General features: G+C 43.8%; 1 protein-coding gene across 8 annotated transcripts in view; it reads left to right on the plus strand.

Moving 5' to 3' along the window:
• Positions 1-11,872, plus strand: part of DEPDC5 (DEP domain containing 5, GATOR1 subcomplex subunit) — a 44,160-nt gene that overhangs the window by 5,753 nt on the left and 26,535 nt on the right. For all 8 annotated transcript variants that reach the window (XM_064727155.1, XM_064727159.1, XM_064727161.1 and 5 more), the window contains exons 10-23: positions 581-642; positions 1,053-1,122; positions 1,536-1,608; positions 1,762-1,865; positions 2,184-2,258; positions 3,275-3,409; positions 3,873-3,934; positions 4,030-4,103; positions 4,581-4,650; positions 5,150-5,186; positions 5,601-5,721; positions 7,155-7,375; positions 9,318-9,521; positions 11,703-11,838. In XM_064727155.1, coding sequence (XP_064583225.1) covers positions 581-642; positions 1,053-1,122; positions 1,536-1,608; positions 1,762-1,865; positions 2,184-2,258; positions 3,275-3,409; positions 3,873-3,934; positions 4,030-4,103; positions 4,581-4,650; positions 5,150-5,186; positions 5,601-5,721; positions 7,155-7,375; positions 9,318-9,521; positions 11,703-11,838 — 1,444 coding nt within the window. The remainder of the gene's footprint in view (positions 1-580; positions 643-1,052; positions 1,123-1,535; positions 1,609-1,761; positions 1,866-2,183; positions 2,259-3,274; positions 3,410-3,872; positions 3,935-4,029; positions 4,104-4,580; positions 4,651-5,149; positions 5,187-5,600; positions 5,722-7,154; positions 7,376-9,317; positions 9,522-11,702; positions 11,839-11,872) is intronic.

Below are 11,872 nucleotides of genomic sequence, written 5' to 3' on the forward strand. Positions count from 1 at the left end.
ATGTTTTAGATTTCTCTGACATTGGCTTCTTGAGGAAGTGAAACCTGCCTTAGCCCAGGCTGAGGTTGGTGACTTCAGCTGGAAGAATTACAACTTTAGGCATTAAGAATGAGTCACTTCTCTGTTGTCATCCTATTTTTTTTCTGGCATAATTCTTTAGCAAACCTCTTGCCACTTCCTTTGACCATGTGTTTTAGGCATATGGAACTGGGCAGCTATTCAATTGAGAGCAGGGGATCAGTTGTGCATTGTCTGCCTAAAACACAGTACAGATGCTTTCCCAGCATGCTGCAAACGTGTTGGAAAAATGAGTTAAAGGTCTGATCCTTCTGGCATTGTCTCATGTTTACATCCTCTGAAAAAAATGATGCTTTTAAATCTTTTTATCATAAAACAGTCATGCTTTTAAATCTTCTTACCATCTTATCTTAGTGATATTGTCCTTTATTACGCACACAGCTGCTTGAGATTTAATAATTATAATTGTCCTAGAATCTTAGGGTTAGATATGCCCCATATCTAACTTCTATAGGTGAAGTAACTATTGTTATCTGATGTTTAGGAAATTTTTATTTTGCAGGGGATCTATACTTTGAGAAAGCTGTGAATGGTTTCCTTGCTGACCTCTTCACAAAATGGAAGGTGAGTAGTTGATTGAGTTCAGTTTTAATTTTTTATTTTTCTGTAATTGTTGGGGACATCTCTCTGAACAGTAACACATCAGAATATCAAATTGCTGTGGGTGTAAATAAACTGTGTCAACTGTCTGTTTTCTTAACAAAAATCTTGGCAACTACAGAGAGGAGCTTCTTTAGAGAGTAGTGGAGAGTGCTCCTGGTAAATGGATATGGCCAAGCAGCACAGAATCTGCAGGACAGAGAGGCAGATGGAGCACTGATGCAGATCCATTAATGCAATAATCTAGGTTTTGTTAGTTACCTTTGTTTCTAGGTATGAGGGAAGAAGGGCTGTTCCTATATGTGTATATACACAACTTTCTACCAAATGTGACTTTTAATGGTTTTTTTTCTGCGTTTGTTCTTCCTGGACAGGAGAAGAATTGCAGCCATGAAGTGACAGTGGTTCTATTTTCGAGAACATTTTATGAAGCAAAATCTATAGGTATGCAAATTCTCTGTTTTCATGTTTCCATTTTTAAACCTATCTCATTTCTTGAAAGTTGGTCACAGGCTGACAGGAACTTGTCTTTTTTAAAATTGCCATTTTCAAGGTATTCTCTATCAAGCACAGTAGGTACACAGCCATTGTTATGAAAGTACTGCAGTCAGAACCTTACATAGAAGAGTGTTGCAAATTTTCCTCATACTCAAGCTGTCATATTTGTTTAAAAGCAGTTTTTTATTAGATAGGAGGTCTGATGTTTCTCCAGGTATTTTGGTTTTTAGTTTGCTTGCTGGAGGCCTTTTCTTGTTTTCTGTTTGTTTTTAAAATGGAAATAACAGCTTTTGGCTGGAGAAGATTAGTCATTTCTATAGAAGAGCATGAGATAAGATGTGCTTTTCCTTCCATTTCAGATGAGTTTCCTGAAACACATCGTGCATCAATTCGGCAGGATCACGAGGGAAGATTCTATGAAGATTTTTACAAGTATGTTTTCCTCCCAATTCTTTTCACCTCTTGTCCCTCAGTGTATGTGCCACCCAATGCACCCTTTTGTGCATTTCTTTATAGTTTGTTCATGCCCTCTCACTTCCCCTCATAGCTTCTTTCCTGGGCCTCACCAGGCTGTGTTTTTTCTAGAGTTGTAGTGCAGAACGAGAGGCGGGAGGAGTGGACCTCCTTGCTTGTGACCATTAAAAAGCTTTTCATCCAGTATCCTGTGTTGGTACGACTCGAGCAAGCAGGTACCAGAATCTTCCTTTCCCTGCTTTTATCCTTTGCTCTTTCCTCTTTTTTTTTTTTTTTAATTTTTAGCTTGTCAGTAAACTATCCATTTTTAGTTGGATTCTGGTGTCATGCTACTTAGTGCTCTCCTGGCTGGGCAATTTGCCTCAGTCTTTCTGTGGAACTTAATAACATCAATTTTGCCATTTACATTTTGCCTTTTGCATATTTGAACCAATAGTGTTTAGTACAGATGTATTTTTCTGTGGGTTTTTTATTATATAAAGCTAGTATACAGGAATGATGATTTGTTTTTTCCTTTTTGAATACTTTTCCAGAGGGCTTTCCATCAGGTTACAATTCTACCTCAGCACAAGGGAACTACCTGGAGGCTATAAATCTTTCATTCAATGGTAAGTTACAAGCAATGGGTAGAAATACAACCATTGAAGCAGCTACCATTAAATGGCTGTGGACTTAATGTTTCTTTTTCCTTAACACTGTGAAGAGGAGGGGAATATTAGGGGATTGCCTGCCTTTCTCTGAAAAGAAACATCCAGGGTGTTCTGACAGTATTGCTGCTTTCTTGTCACTGTCACATTTTCGGAAAAATTCTCTTTGCCCAGGATTTCCTCCTGGGAAGCTGCTTTGGAATGTGGTTTGGAGATGGTTTATCCAACATGTGAATTGTTTTTACTTAATGGCCAATCATGGCCAGTGTGTCAAGGCTCTGAGGAGTCTGTCACGAGTTTTTATTATTCATTCTTGTTAAGCCTTTTGTCTGTGTCCTTCTATTTCTTTAGTATAGTTTTAGTAAAGTATTCTTACAACACCACACCACATACAACACAACACATAACACATTGTGATGGTGTTTGTAGGGGTCCCAGGATGAGGGAAGAGATGTGGATTTGACTCCATGTTTCAGAAGGCTTGATTTATTATTTTATGATATATGTTATATTAAAACTATACTAAGAGAATAGAAGAAAGGATTTCATCAGAGGGCTAGCTAAGAATAGAAAAAGAAGGAATGGTAACAAAGGTTTGTGGCTCGGACTCTCTGTCTGAGCCAGCTGACTGTGATTGGCCATTAATTAATAACAACCACATGAGACCAATCACAGATGCACCTGTTGCATTCCACAGCAGCACATAATCAATGTTTACATTTTGTTCCTGAGGCCTCTCAGCTTCTCAGGAGAAAAAATCCTAAGGAAAGGATTTTTCATAAAATGTGTCTGTGACAACACACCTTGTATAACTTACTTATATATGTTATATATTAGTTTTATTAGTTTTATAACTTATGAATTTAATATATTAATTATATAATATATAATATAATAATAAATCAGCCTTCTGGGAACATGGAGTCAGATTGCTCATCTCTGGGGACCCTGACAAAGTCAGCATTTCTCTCTGGCAGTGTTTGACAAGCATTACATCAACCGCAACTTCGACCGCACGGGGCAGATGTCGGTGGTGATCACGCCCGGCGTGGGCGTGTTCGAGGTGGATCGGCTCCTCATGATCCTCACCAAGCAGCGCATGATCGACAATGGTAAAGAGCTGTGCCTCTGCCTCTCTCCCCCAGACACTGATCTGGGGAAATTCCAGCTGCTTCTGGCTGTGAAAAAGTACCTACTGTCAGCTGTGTGTGGTGTCCTTAGCTGCAAGACTTGTGTCTGCGCTTGGTATTGAAACGAGCAGATTTTCAGAGTGCTTCCAGGCATTTAGTTTCTTTTGTTTGTGACAGAGAACTTCACCTCTCTGTGCAAACCTTTCTCTTAAAGGATACTCTTGCATGAGTTGCATTAGTTTAGGAAAATAATTTCTTCTATCCCTTCAGGTACTGTAGGTTTGTAGCCATACCATAGGACCATTAACTACCATTTTTCAGTATTATTGCCTCTTAGAATATGATGTGAATACATTTTGGGTCTTCAGTTCAAATTGGTGATCTATTTTGTCTTAGCATATCAGTCCTGCTTGGATAGCTGAACTCTGCTGTTGTCTGTTTGCAGGGATAGGTGTGGATTTGGTGTGCATGGGAGAGCAACCCTTGCATGCTGTCCCACTCTTTAAGGTAGGGCTGCTTTCCCTTCCCTTGTTCCTGCTACAATTGTCACTCATTTTGTGACTGGCTGGGTACAGGTATTTCCTTCTGAATTACTCTTGCAGCTCCATAATCGCTGTGGCCCTGGTGACTCACGAATGGGTGATGACTACAATATCCCACACTGGATAAATCATAGGTAGGTGAATTCTATCACCTTTTGCTAAGCACTTCTGCTTTGCTTTACTCTTCGTAATCTCTTGAATTCTCTTTCTTCTTTTATGTCCTCTGCTTTCCTTGTGAAGCAAAGAAATATTCCATTACTCTTGCAGAACTCTGGGCATTAATGCAACCTGACAGAAATGACAGGGTTTTCAAACAGCTGGTGTGAATCACTACAGTTGTGTAAATCAGGAAGAGTTGTGTAAATGGCACAGTAGAAATGGATGTCTTTCTGGAGAAAATGAACTGGGCAATGCAGGTGTTAAGCAAGTATCAAAGCCCTGTCTTTAGGCAGAGTAGCTTCTCTCAACATCCCTCAGTGTTTTCCATTCTCTTTTATGCACAGAAAGGAATCCCTTTTTCTCTGTCCAATAGCTGACTCAGGTTCCTGGTCTGCTTACTGTGTAGCAAACCAGCTGTGTTGTGTTCTTAAAGCCACACTTTTTTCTTTCAGTTTCTACACATCCAAAAGCCAGCTCCTGTGTAACAGCTTCACTCCACGGATCAAGCTGGCAGGAAGGAAGGTGGGAATTTTCCGATTTATATTTTCTTCCTAGCTTGTCTGATAGCTCTTCTCAGTCAAGCATCACAAGTATTCCAACAGCTGGAACTAAGTTTCTGTGTTAAAAGGCTGTGAGAGCAAAGCTGTAAGGTTGTGGGGTTTGTAAATGAGAGGCAGTTTGTAGGTCTTTCCTTCCTAGATAAAACTGGGTGAGAAATGTTTTAGCCACCCTAAAAATTAGTTTCATTCTGTAACAAAGAATTGTATGGAGAGGAAGAAAGGTGTTGAACATTGTGTTTTTCGCACAGGTTTGTGAAAAGTATCAGTATTTAATATTTCTGAAGCTGTCTGGCTGCCTCATTGAGTCAGCAAGCTAAACTTTGTCTGTTTGGTCACACTGGGGATGTTTCCTTAGAACATGCTGACTGATTTCCTTCCCTCTGTCTTTTCTGTTGCTCCTTTTATTTTTTTTTCTTTCTTGTTTTTTGATCACTTCACACTTCCTTTGTTGGACCCTCCAGCCACTGACAGAGAAAGCAAAAAATAACCGTGATGCCTGTAAGTAATTCTGTCCTGGAATGGTCTGTCCCACTGACTCCCAAAAGTAACAAAGAGCTGCAGGAAGACAATGACACTTCAGCCCAAGGAAGGCACAATTGTTACAGAAAACCATCAAACTCTTATTTGAGTATTTCCCATATTTGTAACTTGGGATGCTAATGTGCATGTGCCAGTTGACTTCTTGGCATTTATTCATTTAGAGTTTAGGGTGTATGAGGGAAAAGCATTATGGCCTCAGCCAGCCAGAGGCACCACCTTTGATAATTGAGCTGCTCCAGCTGCTCTGCTCCCGACACTTTGGGATTTCTTTTGGAATAGATGCTTTCCTTAGAGGTGGGACGTGGTTACTCTGCCTTGCACATCTTGAACATTGTTGAAAGAGGTTCCAGTGCTGTGTGATTTTTATTTCAGCGTTAGGAGCTCCCAAGGATGCTGAGAATGCCTTGCCCATCCAGGTGGATTATGATGGCTATGATGCCCAGGTGTTCAGGCTGCCAGGCCCAGCCAGAGCCCAGCGCTGCACCACTTTCAGGTGAGAGGCCTGGGAGTGCCCAGCTTCTGGAGTAGCCATGTTATGTGTGCTTGATACATAAAACACTTGGAGAAATACAAAGAGAATTGATCTCCACATGCTCACAGTTGAAGAAAAAGCTTAATCTCTGTCTGATCTTCATGGCTGGCTGGCTGGTGTTTTACTCCTAAAACAGTGGAGTCTAGGAAAAAGCATAAATTTTTTTTCTTTAAATCTTGAATTTTGTTTGAATAAAGCTAGTCTTTCTAGCAGATTTTGCTAGGGGTTAAGGAAGTATTTGCACATTAGACTTGCATGGAGTTGTAGAAGTAGATTGTTCAATGCACTGCTTAGTAACTGGTAAACAGAGTGGTGAGGAATCCTCCCTGAAAATGATGCCTGGCTGAATGAGAAGAAGCAGAAAAGCTGAGTGCAGGTTCTCAATTATTCCATGTCCTTTTGTCTGAGGAGAAAGGCTGATTATTCTCAGGTCCTGGCCAAATTCATTGAATAAACAATAAATTTCAGTGCTTTTTCAGAAATATAGGGTTGACAAGCTTGTTTTGAAGTATTTTTTTACTTTGCTTCTTTCAGTAGTAATGCCTAACTCAGAGCATGTGGACTCTCTTGTTAGTATGTTCATTTGAGCAGCCTGTAGGAACCCATGCTCATAGTAAATCTGGGCAGCCCAACAAGGGAGAAAATGACAAGGAGGACTCCATTGATATTAGAGGGATAATTAATTACTTTATTGTACTGTATTACACTACATCTAAACTGAATCTGCACAAGCACCCCACTCAACTGCACAGAATCTCGTGACTGTCAGCCAGCAGTCCTGACACACACAGGGGTTCAATTGTCAGTGAATCAAAACACTCACACCAGAATCCAATTACCAATTACCAATTCCCTTCAGGTAAACAGTCTTCCACAATGAATTCCACTTGTGAACAACAAGAGGTGCAGCAATTGAAATAAGAATTGTTTTTTTTTTTCCTCTGAGGTTCAGAGAATGTGAATCCCAGAAGATATCGTTGGGAAGTTGTGCCTTGCTTTTCTCTGTGAAGAGAAATGTGGCCACACATGCTGAAAGATAGCAGCACAATTTCAACAGTTCATAATTGAGTAGTTTCCCTATAGCTACATGGTTCTGGCACTGTAGGCTGAGGTCTCTAGGCTAGGCCCCATCTCTGCCAGGCTGGTGTGGTGTGTGTAGGATTGCAGAGGGAGCTGAGCAGGTCCTTTCACAGCCCTTGTACTGGAAGTGTTGCTGTGTTCTTGTTGTGTTGTGTGATGTGCAGAAGTACAAATTACCCAAGCAGTCAAAAAACATAGTGATGGCTTCTCTGTAATGCTCTTCTTGAGTTCACCTGCTGAGCACTGAGTCTTTGGGCCTGTCCCAGCCCCCTGGTGACCTGGGGATTGTTCTGTTTGCTGTGACCCCTGAGCAGGTCGGTGCGGGAGCGGGAGAGCCGCACCAGGAAGAGCTCCAGCTCGTACGACGTGTCGAGCAGCCCGTCCCTGCCGGGCCGCGCGCTGCCCCCCGAGGAGGTCAGGAGCCAGGCCTCTGACGACAGCTCCCTGGGCAAGATCTCCAACATCCTCATGATCCCACGGCCCCACCTGCACCAGTGTGAAGTCAGCAGCTCCCTGGGCTACACCAGCACCAGAGGTCAGCCTGGGGCAGGTGGGAAGGTGCCTTTGGTGGGGAGTGCGGTGTGTTTGCAGGGGTCCCAGGATGAGGGAAGAGATGAGGATCTGACTCCATGTTTCAGAAGGCTTGATTTATTATATATATTATATTAAAACTATACTAAAAGAATAGAAGAAAGGATTTCATCAGAAGGCTAGCTAAGAATAGAAAAAAGAATGATAACAAAGGCTTGTGACTGACTGAGACAGTCTGGACAGCTGGACAGTGATTGGCCATTAATTAGAAACAACCACCTGAGACCAATCACAGATGCACCTGTTGCATTCCACAGCAGCAGATAATCATGGTTTACATTTTGTTCCTGAGGCCTCTCAGCTTCTCAGGAGAAAAAGTCCTAAGGAAAGGATTTTTCAGAAAATATCATGGCTACAGGGGAGAGAAGGGGGAAGTTTGTGTTGGCCACTGCCAGGCTGGCACGATGGAGATGGTGCTTGAATTGGCACTCATGGTACAGCTCTTCCATAGCTGCAGCTGGGTGTGCATTCTCCCTTTGTCATCCTTGTCCAATTCCATTGCTTTTTTTTAATAGCTTGTCCTAAATAGAAGTGTCCTGACACTGATGTGCTTTTTTCCCTTGCCTATTGCCTTCTTTAGTACTTGACTATTCTCCTGTGCCTGCCTGCAGGTGTGGACATCCACAAGGAACTTGTATTATCCAGGTCACCTATAATCTATGGAATGAGAACTGGCCTTAGCAGTGAGCCCTGGGGGCCCCTGCTTATAACATTTCTCTGTGGGGATTTGTTGTTATTAAGACTCACTTTCTGGATTCTTCCTTTTGACAATGTACTGCTGAGCTGTCTCAGTGTGTTAGCAGTGCTGGTACTCCTCTTTTCTTCCTTTCCAATTTAATTTTGTTCTCAGACAGTATGTAGTATCTTCCACAAACCAGCTCATTTCTAGGTAAATATTATTCCTCCTGCAACTGTTTCATCTTCTATAAAATTCTCTCCCTGAAGGCTCTTCATGGTTTTTTCATGCCATGCTGTATGACACTGATACCATATTTATCCTGTCACAGGAATCACAGTTGCTGGTGTGGAGCTGTTCTCACACAGTGTACTTGACATCACATCTACCATTCATGTTTTCCCCTGCTGTCAGTTAATACAACTCTTTTCTTTCTCTGGTATTTCTGTTGCTCCTTGAGTTTGAAGCACAGTTGTGTGACCCAGCTGAAGGCGTTCAGCTGGATGAGGATGTGTGTGGATTACAACTGCCAGGGAGGGAAGAGTCACAGAAACCGAGGTTTTTCACATGTTGTATTTGACAATATAGAATGGTAAATGAGACCCTTCTCTTTGGGTCTCTTCCACTTGTTGGGCAGAATAATCAGAGTAATTGCTACTTATCTATCTGGTATATTTTTCTCTCCTATTTCTAAATAACTGCACTTCTGTTCCACACTGAATAGTGACAGCTAACTGGTATCTTGTGGAGATCATGTCCCACATCTTCTGGGAGTAATCCCTGATTTCAGTGCTCAGACCTGAGTGTTACAGAAAAGGCATGTGTACAAGGCTCAGCTGTGGCTTTGGTACTCATCCTCAAGTTTTTATGTCAGTCTTTTGATTTCTCAAGATTTCTCTAAGGTCCGAATAGCCTTTCATAATTGGCTGAGCAAGTGGTTTCTTAATGGATTCATTTAGTAGAAGTTTACAGTTTACAACAGTGCTGTAATGGCAGATGGAGTAATGATTTTTCTTGTCTGGGTTCTTGTTTCCATTGTGACTTTCAGGCAGGATAGGAATTGCTTTGAGTTTCTCCTCCTGCTTATTTCTTAGGTCTCCTTATTTCCCCTTACCCTGGGCCATCTTTATATCCCCGAGCAGTTAATTCTCTTGTGCTTGGCTCCTGCAGGATCTCACGCTGATTTGTGTGGCTCGGTTGTGTTTTGCAGATTTCCTTGAGAACATGTTGGAGTCGCAGCAGCGCGACTCCAGCGCGCCGGGGCGGTTCCACGTGGGCAGCGCCGAATCGCTGCTGCACATCCGCCCGGGCGGGTACGCGCCACAGCGCGCCCTCATCAACCCCTTCGCCCCGTCCCGCATGCCCATGAAGCTGACATCGAACCGCAGGCGCTGGATGCACACCTTCCCCGTGGGTGAGCTCCCTCATTACACTGCACACCTTCCCCGTGGGTGAGCTCCCTCATTGCACTGCACACCTTGAGCTCCCTCATTGCACTGCACACCTTCCCCGTGGGTGAGCTCCTTCATTACACTGCACACCTTGAGCTGCCTCATTGCACTGCCCACCTTCCCTGTGGGTGAGCTCCCTCATTGCACTGCACACCTTGAGCTCCCTCATTGCACTGCACACCTTCCCCGTGGGTGAGCTCCTCATTACACTGCACACCTTCCCTGTGGGTGAGCTCCCTCATTGCACTGCACACCTTGAGCTCCCTCATTGCACTGCACACCTTCCCTGCACACCTTCCCCGTGGGTGAGCTCCTTCATTACACTGCACACCTTCCCTGCACACCTTCCCCGTGGGTGAGCTCCCTCATTGCACACCTTCCCCGTGGGTGAGCTCCCTCATTACACTGCACACCTTGAGCTGCCTCATTGCACTGCACACCTTGAGCTCCCTCATTGCACTGCACACCTTCCCTGCACGCTTTCCCCGTGGGTGAGCTCCCTCATTGCACTGCACACCTTCCCCGTGGGTGAGCTCCCTCATTGCACTGCACACCTTGAGCTCCCTCATTGCACACCTTCCCCATGGGTGAGCTCCCTCATTACACTGCCCACCTTCCCTGCACACCTTCCCTGTGGGTGAGCTCCTTCATTACACTGCACACCTTGACTGCCTCATTGCACTGCACACCTTCCCTGTGGGTGAGCTCCTTCATTGCACACCTTCCCTGCACACCTTCCCCATGGGTGAGCTCCCTCATTGCACACCTTCCCTGCACACCTTCCCCGTGGGTGAGCTCCCTCATTGCACACCTTCCCTGCACACCTTCCCCGTGGGTGAGCTCCCTCATTACACTGCACACCTTCCCCATGGGTGAGCTCCTTCATTGCACACCTTCCCTGTGGGTGAGCTCCCTCATTGCACTTCACACCTTCCCTGCACACCTTCCCCGTGGGTGAGCTCCCTCATTGCACTGCACACCTTCCCCCTGGGTGAGCTGCCTCATTGCACTGCACACCTTCCCTGCACACCTTCCCCTTCGTGGGTGAGCTGCCTCCCTGTGAAAAACGCCAATCACTTGTTTTTAAAATTTTAGAAGTTTAATAGTAATAAAATGGTTATAAAAATAGTAATACAATTAGAGTAATAATCATTTGGACAATTTGAATTAGGACGATATGAGGGAATAAAGACAAAGAGTTACAGATGTCGGGGTACCTTTTCTGGGCAGCATGAGCCTGAAAAAGGACCCGGTTAACAAAGGATTAACCCTTAAAATCAACAGCCCGTTGCATATTCATACACCTCATACATGATGCATAAATTCCATTCAAACACAGGATTCTGTCTGGTCATCATCAACTTCTTCCTTCTAATCCTAACAGTGCCTTCGAGGTAGGAAGAAGTTCGTTTCTTCTGATAAGAGGGCAATAAATTCTTCTTCTCTGAAAGATTTAGGTGTCCTGGGGCTGCTATCTGGTGCAAGTGCCTCATTCCTTTCTTAAAAAATCCCACTAACATAGTTCTTATTATTAAAATGTCAGTATAGCACTACTTATCAATACATCAAAATACATGTGGTAAATATCTGTGTAGAGCCATATAATATGCACTTTTCACACTCCCTGCACACCTTCCCCGTGGGTGAGCTGCCTCCCTGCACACCTGGCTGCTGTGACTGTGCCCTTGTCCAGGATTAGCACAGCAAGAGAGCCAGTGAGAGCTCTGGGGTACTAAAGTGCTCTGCACACTCATTTGTGTGCAGGCCTGAGCAATCCTCTTTTGGGAAATAGCTCTATTTGCAAACAAGCAGCAACAGGTACAGAACAATTCACTGTTGAAGGGAGCCTAACTCCTAACCCTATTGAAGGGAATTGTAACTACAATTTGGGTTGATTTTCTGATGCTGAATTGTTTGCATAATTGTTTAATGCCTTGTAATTAGGCCCTCCAAAATGTTTTAAAAATATTTTGCTTCACTTGTTTCAGAGGAGATGGCAGAGGTTTAAGGCTTTGAAGATTTTGTGAACATGCTTTCATAATGTCCATTAGCTCTCATTGCTTGTGCTGCTGGCAAAAGAGGAGAAAAGCAACTGAGGAATCAGTGTGGATGTGGTGATCAATGATCCAATTGTACCTGTGCAGGTCCCTCAGGAGAAGCTATCCAGATCCATCATCAGACCCGGCAGAACATGGCAGAAATGCAGGGCAGTGGGCAGCAGGATCTGACACATTCCTCTGCAGAGCTGCTGGAGCTGGCTTACCATGAGGCAACTGGCAGGTGAGCCATTCAGTGTTGGGTTCAGGTCTGTAGA

This window comes from Zonotrichia leucophrys, chromosome 15 (genome assembly GCF_028769735.1).
Source record: "Zonotrichia leucophrys gambelii isolate GWCS_2022_RI chromosome 15, RI_Zleu_2.0, whole genome shotgun sequence".
Taxonomy (NCBI): Eukaryota; Metazoa; Chordata; class Aves; order Passeriformes; family Passerellidae; genus Zonotrichia; species Zonotrichia leucophrys.